Consider the following 10,382-nt stretch of genomic DNA (forward strand, 5'->3'; position numbering starts at 1 on the left):
GGGCTGCAAATTTTGACATGATTTCATTTCATTGTTAGAGTTTGCATAGAGACATCTTGTGTTGGAAATGTATTTCCCACAAGTGACATCAACTACAGTTCTGAATTATTTATTTGTGCAACAGCTTCTATTATGAGTGTGGACAATTCATTTACATCTAGAAATAATTCAACATTTGCACAGTATAAAACATCACTGAGATATGGCACTCTTTGATTTTCTCCTGTTCTTTGGGAGCTGAAAATCTTTTTAGTTTGAGATAATGTCTTTGCCACAGGCTCTTGTTGAGGAGTCACCTGAACTAAATCTGACATTAATTATTTTTTATTCCATTTTTGAATTATTTAGAAGAGCTTTTCTTTTAATTTTCAGGTGGCTTGATTTTAGTTATTTTAGATTTGATGCCTTACAGTCAGAAAATGTAGCCTGTATAATTCCGTTTTAGGAATCGAGGTTTTCTTGATTTTTTGAGGGGTAAATGTTTGGACATTTGAAAGAACAGTTGGTTATTGGGAGGTATAAAGTTTTATTATAGTAGATTTAACCAAACTGATAATATTCACTATTTGTCTATTTTGCATGTGAAAATCAGACTATTGTGTTCCTTTATTTGACCTTCATAGGTAAGATTTTTTCAATCCTCCTGTCCCATGTTTCTTGTATCTTCATTGCTTCTCTCCTATCTGCTGTGTTTGTTTTTTCTGGTATTCCTTATTGCATCTCCTGAGTCTAGTTTCACATTTATTTCTTCTATATATCAGCTCTTCATCTCAGTATCTCTTTCCTCTGAATTCTAGAATTTCTATTGACTCAGTTTTCTGAACTTCACTACCTGTATTTGTATTTTAGAGTTTTAGCAAAATTAGTTTTCCTTTGAAGGAAACCTTTTTTGATCTGATTGTTCCTTTTGAGAGATACAACATGGTTGTAAATTTTGTTTGGAATTCAATTTAGAAATTAAGGTTTTCTCTTTCCCTTCTGTAGAATGAGATTCTTTTTTCAGAATGCTACATCTTCATGTACATTTGATTTTTAAAGAATTGTAAATACCATGTGGGTCACATTGTTTAACTCTTTTAATATCTTAAGCAAAAATTTGTCTACTTCTGTAGTCTAATTTTTCTTGGTTGGAAATTACTAAAAGTATTAGAAAGATGGGGAAGTTCAGTGCTTTGCTAAGCTTTTCTTTTCAGCCACTCAGTAACAGGCATCAGTGGGTGCTGTTTTAAATATTCATTGCGGGGTTGAAAACTGCTCCCTGGAATCCTCAGCTGGGCCAAGCAAGCTTTTCCTCTATGTTCATTGTGGCAGCTTGAAGTTACTTGGTGCCTTATGCCCCTTAACTAGGTGGCCAAACCACTCCCATTAAATGCTTTCTGTAGTGAACTGTGGTGCCAAGTGAGCCAGAAAGCAAATGCTGCAATCTACATGTCCAGCACACAGATCCCTTCCCATTTGCCCACTGCTCAGAGTTTGGGGGTCTTCATGGGTTCTTTTGAGGAGTCCCATAGACTTGATTTGCAGGTTGACTTTCACTGATGGCTGGAATTGTGGGCTGGCTGACATTGGTTGCTACTGCCCTCCATACATCCCCATCTGCTTCCTGTAATTTCTGACCCTGAGAGCCTATTCTCTAGTCCTTGAAAATGCTTTTGTTAGTTACACCAGTGGAATTTGGGAAGAGAATCTCAAATAGTAATCTTAAAATCAGAGTCTTCCTGCCACATGTGACCATTTGATTCACTGTCAAAGTGTATAGAGAATGCAAGCTATTTCCATATGCTAACCCAATTTTCTCCTCTCCCAACCCCAAATACCTTCCATATATCTTTTTTTGAATCTTGCACATCCAAATCAGACTAAATTATTTGAAAGAAAACAGAATTGGGGGATAGGATTTAGAAATTGCTGTAAATGTTAGCAGTTCTTGATCAAGGGAATGGAATTGCCTGAAAACTGCCTCAGTCCCCAGGAATAAATGCACAAGTAAGTCAAAAGAAAACAAAGTAATATAAAATGTAGTAACTGGCATTTTGTTCCCACCACAGTGCAAAACTCAAGAGAGCTAGGCGGCACCACTTTTCTTACACAATATATTATCACTGTCATGTTATGAAAGGGTGGTCAAAAGCACACCCACCAACGTTCACGAGGCAGGACAAGTGAGATGGTTTGACTGCTCTGAGAATAAGGAACTTGCAAAACAAAATCTCACTCACATATTCTATTAATATCTTTGAAATCTCCATCATAAAACATTACCTGGTCAATGTTCTAGAAAAAAGGTCAAGAGGACAAAGTCAAGTCAGGAAGTCTTTGGAGGAATGCAGGTGGGATACACACTGTGCATCTCCTACACAACAGTCCTCCAGTCTTCTGTGTGGAAAACTGAGCTGGGCAATACCTGAAATCATCATAGTGATGGTGGGATTAAAGACTAATTATGGGCCAGGTGCAGTGACTCACACCTATAATCCCAGCACTTTGAGAGGCTGAGGTGAGCAGATGACGTGAGCTCATGAGTTCGAGACCAGCCTGGGCAATATGGCAAACCCCTTTCTACTAAAAATACAAAAGTTAACTGGGCATGGTGTCACACGTATGTAATCCCAGCTACTTGGGAGGCTAAGGTGGGAGGATCGTTTGAGCTTTGGAGTTTGAGGCTGCAGTGAGCCAAGATCGTGCCACTCACTGTACTCCAGCCTAGGTGAGAGTAAAACCCTGTCTCAAAAAAAAAAAAAAAAAAAAAAAAAATCAGATATGTCTCTGAAAATGAGCACCACAGTGAACCATTGTTGTGGTAACCAAACAGATTGGAAGTACTTTTCTATTTAAAAATCAGTCGTTTGAAAGGGACAACCCAGGGTGCGGGAAGCAAGGGGAAGGGAATACTGCACACACTATTTAAAAGTTGTCTTAAAATTATCTTTGACATTCTATGCATAATTGAACTATAAGATGTGGTGAAGGATAACTCAATAGTAGATGAGGGAATTCCCCTATAAAAATATTCCGAGACTGGACAACATAGCAAGGCCCCATCTCCAAAAAAAAAAAAAAATAAGCTGGGCATGGTGACACCACTCAAGCCTGTGGTCCCAGCTACTGAGGAGGCTGAGGCAGGAGGATCACTTGAGCCCAGGAGTTGGAGGCTGCAGTGAGCTGTGATCGTGCCACTGCACTCCAGGCTGGGTGACACAGTGAGATCTTGTCTCAAAAAATCCAGTTAACACGTGACTGGGCTTCTTACAGAGACTATGAGAATGCATATAGACTTAAAAGACATAATCAATTTCATGTACTCTATTTAGACCCTAATTTGGATAAGCTTGTTAAAAAATCCTTGAAACTATTAGAGAAACTTACCACTGGATATTCAGTGTTTAAATTATTTTGTAAGGTGTGATGAGTGTACTTTGCTTATGTTGAAAGTTTATTTACCCGTGAATTGACATGATGTCCGGGATTTGTTTCAACATAATCTAGGGGGAGGTGGGATGAAAACATAGATGAAATAAGAATGCTTATACACAGATAATTGTGGAAGCTGGGTAATAAATGGGGATCATTATCTCTCTCCTTGCGTATGTTTGCAATTTTCGTGTATTAAAACAATGTAGTGGAAATGCCTTTTTGAGACAGTTTCGCTCTGTTGCCTGGGCTGAAGTGCAGTGGCACACCCAGGGCTTACTGCAACCTTGACCTCCTGGGCTCAAGCGAGCCTCCCACCTCAGCCTCCCGAGTAGCTGGGACTACAGGCCTGCGCCACCGTGACCAGCTAATTTGCATATTTTTTGAATGGACAATAGTTTCACTATGTTGCCCAGACTGGTCTTGAACTCTGGGCTTAAGCCTTCCTCCCACCTCGACATCCCATTGGGATTACAAGCATAAGCCATCGTGCCCAGCCTGGAAATGATTTTGAATTTAAATGTGCTTAATCACTGAAAATGTTACCTACTATAATTCATTTGTGGTAATTTCTGTGTAAAAGTTGTAAAGGTTTACTACAGACCCTAACAAAATATCAGAACATGATTTGCCTCTGAAATGACAAAGATTTTTTAAAAAAGAAAACTACGTATTCTTTTGTAAATAACATTCTAAAGTGGAATGAAAAGAAGTTCCTAACATATTCCAACTTTTATATAAAACCTGCTTATGTATAATTTTACCAATTTTTCCAAATGGAGTAATGTGCACTTAATACCCCAAATCTAACATTATATGTTCTAATAAAGGAAGACAAATGTGATGATGAGGTTTGTGAGACAGCATATTTCAGTCCAGACATATGAGTGCTGACACTAGAACTACTTTGATACTGTAAATTTCTAACTACACAGAAAAGATGCAGAATGTAGTGTTTGCTTTTAGTTTATTTATTTTGCAGGAATCTTTGACTTTCCGAATATGTACTGTTTGGAGGTACGATGCATGCAGAGCCTTTTAAAATGCCTTTGTACAATTTCATCTCAAAATGATTTCATTCACAGCATACACAGAAATCTAAAAGAGACATGGTATTTACAAGATTTAATAAGTTTTTGCTGCTTTAATGAAGAAACTGATCAATTCTTTTACAGTAGGGAAAGAAACATGGACATTTGGTATCATAAATAATTCAGAATTGTTCAGTCTTAAAGTAACTTTTCATGGCTTTAGAATTAAAATTGAGTCATCATTCTATTAATCTCTGAATGCCCAAGCCATGCAGAATCTACTTGTATTAAATATTTGGGGATGCAAATAATACAGGAAAAAAAGTCTGGTGAATGTGAAAGCGTCATCAGAATTAACTTTTACAATAGGCAAATACTGTTAATTCTTTCGAAAAGATACAGTAGTGGCGCAACACAGGCAGTGCCCAATTTATTCCGATTTTAAAAAGTAACATTTCAGTTGTCATTTTTCTTTCTCTACAGATATACAGACACACATGGTAACATGGACTCATTCAAGGTCTAACAATGGTACAATATTAAAATAATTCGATTTTTAACTCTAAAGAGACATCTTCACATTCCAGGATACATCATTGATATTTTTAAAGGACAATTCGTCTATGCCTTATGTTCTTTTTGTTTATACTGTCAGAAATACATTACAATTACCTCTTAAAAGACTATATAAAATTGAATTGCCACAGAAGGTTAGATAAGAACCCTAGACAACTGTGACAAAGCAATGACAAAATTTAAGGAAACATTGATTTATTTGCATAATTAAAAAATACTAAAATTGAGACCAGCTCCTTAAAAATTAAACTGCTTATCACACTTCCCATTTCTTCCAGGGAAATAAACAAATTAGCAACACTTTCCCCACCATCATTATTAATCTGCTCTAAAACTACATTTTACAATGCATTTCTTTGTTTCTTTAAAACCCCTGCCTCTACTCTCTTCCAAACAAAGTCAATATCAATTCAAAACATTTTACAATGCTTAGAAAGTTTCTGGCTCCTCTATTACCATTTTAAACTTTTAAAACTACTCCAAAATTTAAGGGGCAATGTATTTTAACAAAATGGCAAACGTGCTTTCTAAAATCCCAGTTTACAAAATAGCGAAATAATGTAAAATGTATAGTCAGGTCTGTATGTTACCAGATACATCAAACTAGTCATTTTAAAGAAGCAAACCTCTTACAAGAAACAAGAAGTGCACCAGCTGATCCAGAGAGCACAGGCACCTCAGCAGCCAGGCATCATCCGATTTATATCCTACCACTTTCATGCCAATTGTCTGTACATACCAACTGATTACAAGATCCTTTTGAAAAGGCACCTTGAAAGTTCGGTGAATTCTTGTTCAAACTGGTCATAGGCAAAAAGCAGTATACATATGGGACACAGTTAAATATATCAGATTTATCAGTGTCAAGTCATTTTGCCTGTTTTAAAACTGAATACAGCCTATGCTGGCATATGAAACTTATGCACAATTAAAAATTAACATGTACAAAACTTCCTTAAAATCAATCTGATACTGCCTACCCCACCCTTTACACCTATCCAATAGACTGTTTGCTCTCTTTTCCTGGCAGGTGAAAACAATGATTGACTAGATATATCACCAAAGAATTGAAACCATGCATCTACTGTATAACAGCTAATTAACCTTGATGTATTTTCATGCAATAGTTTTAAAGTCATCTACGTGGTTTTATAAAGCATCAGACTGTTTTCAGACATGCTACTTTCATTCTCAACTGACAACTGCCAAGTTAATTGCCTCCACTTCAGCATATCACTATGAATACTGGTAAACCTTTTAGCTAGGACACCAAGCAGTATATATATATATTTTCCCCTAAATTGTAACTTAAAAACCAGTGGGGTTGACCATCACTAAAGAGATATGAAACCATACAAAGGCAAAGGCATATTACAGAACAGTAGGACGGCTAGACTGTTATTGGAGACAGAGACCAGTGTTACAAAAACCTTTAAAGAACATTGTTTTGGGGACCATGCTTTTGAGCCCATCTGCTTTCTCACCGTTATTTTCACAGTTTTACCACAGTTGTTGTATGAGAGATGTTTTATCAGTGTAATTACCACGCTTCCTTTGGGAGACAAGTGGATATATTTTGGGGAATTTTCACATATGAAAAAATGTTTTCAAAGCTGTAGGCAGAGTGTGAAATGATGATTCTGATGGAAAACTATGATGAGTTATTACGCCTTTGGTTTCATTATGCTATTAAGAGCAGCTTGCTTTTCCAGGTCTGCCAGAGATTACTGCTAAATTAGAAGGGGGGGTGGTGTGTGTAAGGGGGTTGGGGAAGATACCTGATGGGAGAGTCAATGGATATTCCTAAGATGATATCCTCAGGTAAAATCCTTTAGGATGGGAGAGCCTACTAACTTTATTGCTGTTTATACTCACCAAAATGAGGGGAAGATTCCAAAACTCCAATTCTGAGCTAAGAAGGAACTCCAGCAATGGCAGAGACTGAAACATGCTATTAAGTTTCCAGTGATGCGCCTTAGTGAGTCACATGATTTTATATCTCTTCACTTTATCCACACCCTGAAGTTCTATTTCATAAATAAGGAGTGCTTTAAAATGACCTGAACTGCCTGTAGAAACTCAACTGACCTCTAGATACAGTTATGTTAAATTTTAAAAGTTCTGTTTCAAAGTCCTCTATATTCACCTTTCTCTTAATAATTTTTGACAATCCCTCTCGTTTCCCAAATAATGCAGTGTGCAACTTTGTCATTGGCCAACTGTAATTCCCCTCACATTGGTTTATTAACATGTGCAAGTAAGTTTTATTGAACAGTTAATATTGATTTCTTTTAGCTAAATTAGGATTATGGCACAAAGTTTTATCTGTGCTGTAAACATCATGAATTTATCACAAAATTGGAAGGAGAAAAAAAAAAGGCCCTATGGACTGCAAAAGTTTAAGAACCACAGCTGAGTTCAAGATTTCCAAATGGATTTTGGAATGGACTTGCATTTGGCATACATTCTCTGTGCTACTGGCAAAGCGCAGTGTTACGAGAATATCATTTATAAAATCATACTTTGTAAGGACTTGTTATTTTGAAAACCGGTGGCTTTAATAAAAACATGCAGTAACTTAAAAAATGCATCTCTTATGTGGCATTAAGTAGGTCTTAGTTACCAGTGTTGACAGAGCTTGATGAATCGCTGTACAAGCCAAAGGCATCTTACCACCTCTGATTGTACTTTTAAACAAAGGCATGATATGCCTAGTTCCTGACTGCTACAAATCACATTTTAAAACATTTTGTGTGCATGTATGTGTGTTGGAAATTACCCCTGAAAAAAGCAGCAATTACAAATACCCTTAATTAATTTGCCCCCCGCCCCCCCAAAAAAATATTCTAGGTGCTTTTTCCTGTTGTCCTCTTTAGTAGGAAGCAACGGGAAGCAGCACGGGGAGCCTTGGTTTTCCAGAGAGCAGTGACCAGGTAAGTCTGCTCTGGGAATTCACAGTTTGCATAAACTGTAACATTTTATACTATGATTCAAAGTTCTAGTTTGAAAAATAAGGGCCACTCAGCAGTAACTTTAACAATTGGGATTCCACCACAGAAGAGCTCTTGACTTCTGTGTGTACATTCTTTCACAGAGTGAATCCTTTCCCAGTTTCAAGTATCCCTTCCTATCTCTCACTCTGTAGTGAGTTAAGAAAGGAGAAAAAAAGACCTCCCCATTTTTCCTTTCGTGAGCACAACGACCACAAAGCCATTCGTCCTCCCTGCTGTGCAATCGAAAATGAAAAGGCTGGGTGGATGAATAGAGTCCCGAGGTTTCCTTTTCTTCTGGTGGTGCTCAAAGTTTCACTTTCAACCTGGCGCAGACTTCTGAATTCAAGTGTACCGTGGCATCTCGCACTGCTCACAGCGATTTAGTGCTGGGTGGTTAAGAAAGGTGCAGCTATCACAATTCCATGGAGCCCCTTCGTAGTCTTCATCTCGAGGTTGTGTCCGAGGACTTTGTGTGGAGCCAGTTCGATGCTCTGAGGGAGGTTAGGATTAAGGGGGGGGAAGGTAAATAGATTAACCTTTTTCCAAGTATAATCCAAACTGAAAAGAAAATACCACAAAATCAAGGGAGTTAATTGCCTACTTTAATATGTAAGCCAATTAGTAAACATATCTACTGGAAATGCATAGTTGAACAGAAAGTTGATCTTTTACTTTGTTCTAATTTCTTTTTTTTTTTTTTTTGGCTATAAGAAGATGGATATATGTCCAGAATAGACTGCCTTCCTAGGTCATTACCTGTAAATAGTGGAGAGTTATGCTTTATTCCAGCCAAATGAAAAAAAAAAGAGAAACGTTTTATAGCATGTTAAATTCTGTCGCCTCTGTAAGTTTTCCCTGACGTTCAGCCCACCTTGACTTTTCCTCTCTATAGTATAATACTATCCACACTATATTAAACATCTGACTAAATGCATGCCTTCTTCCATGACAACTTAAGTTCTACAATATGCATGTATTTTATATTAATGGTTCATAAATAGCAGTGGCAGTTCATACCAAAGTTTTCCCCAGAACAGTGAAAAGAGAAAGATTCTACAGTTCATTTTTCATAAAGCTAAATTCATTCAGTATATAAGACTTTTATTCTCATATTCTTTCCTACATTTTTGGCATTAAAAATCCTTCATATATCAGTTTTTAAAAATGCCCATACCTGGCAACCTTATGTTGGTTCCCAGGATTTGATAAAGAAATCCAAACTTACATTCCTCTTAGGTCCTTATTCCCTCTGGCTTTGTGCTCAAAAAAGCTCTTTGCATCTAGAGTTAACCTGTAATTTCTGTCTTTTAGGTCCCTGTTGAGACTGAGGTCAATGAATAGGAGACTCAAGATCTCCAGATGGAATTCACCCTGGAATCTAGGGTAACTGGAAATGGTCACTATGAACTGGAAATGAGATTAAGATCTAAGGTAAGCAACACCTTTTTAAATAGGTAACAAAAGAAACAGATCTAGGGAAGCTTTGTCAGTTACTACTTTGGGCTAGGCATATCTTCCACTGGAAATTAACAAGCTGACTTCTGGTTTATCAATTTGCCTTATATGACAAATGTCGTAACATTCCCCAAGAGGTAAAGAGAACTGAATTTTAGACCCTGAACCTTATCCCAAGGTATGATAATGCTCAGCCTCAAACAGGAAGGTGATCTTAGCCTTACGATGTAACAGAAAATTACTGGGTTCTTCAGTCGCTTCCTATGACTATAAATAGGAGATGGGCTTGTTTCTCTTGCTTCAACTATTGCTTTTTAACTGCCATTATCACCCACCTTGTGTCTTTTGTTTGGCTCATGACTCTAAAACATGTAGATTTAATACAGTTTTCTTTTTTGTCTCATATGGAGGAATAAAGCCTTCGGTTGGAGGAAAAATGTTTACTATGCCATTTTGTTTTTTTTTTTTCTTGAGACGGAGTCTCGCTCAGTCGCCCAGGCTGGAGTGCAGTGGCGTGATCTCGGCTCACTGCAAGCTCCGCCTCCCGGGTTCACGCCAGTCTCCTGCCTCAGTCTCCCAGGTAGCTGGGACTACAGGCGCCCGCCACCACGCTTGGCTAATTTTTTGTATTTTTAGTAGAGACGGGGTTTCACCATCTCGATGGTCTTGATCTCCTGACCTCGTGATCCACCCTTCTCGGCCTCCCAAAGTGCTGGGATTACAGGCGTGAGCCACCACACCTGGCCTACTATGCCATTTTCAGAAAAGGACCTCTTTTGTCTTTACCTTTTAAAAGAACAATATGCCCCAAAACCTAACACTTAAAAAAAATTCGTATCTTACTGTTGTTGGTTTTTAATAGACATGCTCTAAAAACTCAGTGTTGCTATAAGTGTAAAATATACACCAGATTTCA

At 37.7% G+C, this 10,382-nt stretch overlaps 1 protein-coding gene across 1 annotated transcript in view; it reads right to left on the reverse strand.

Annotated features, from left to right (window-relative positions):
* Positions 1–4,361: 4,361 nt before the first annotated feature.
* Positions 4,362–10,382, reverse strand: part of TAB3 (TGF-beta activated kinase 1 (MAP3K7) binding protein 3) — a 65,116-nt gene continuing 59,095 nt past the window's right edge. The window contains exon 10 of the mRNA XM_017887670.1: positions 4,362–8,502. Coding sequence (XP_017743159.1) covers positions 8,354–8,502 — 149 coding nt within the window. The 3' untranslated portion in view covers positions 4,362–8,353. The remainder of the gene's footprint in view (positions 8,503–10,382) is intronic.

Source organism: Rhinopithecus bieti, unplaced genomic scaffold, assembly GCF_001698545.2.
Source record: "Rhinopithecus bieti isolate Rb0 unplaced genomic scaffold, ASM169854v2 scaffold_17701, whole genome shotgun sequence".
NCBI lineage: Eukaryota > Metazoa > Chordata > Mammalia > Primates > Cercopithecidae > Rhinopithecus > Rhinopithecus bieti.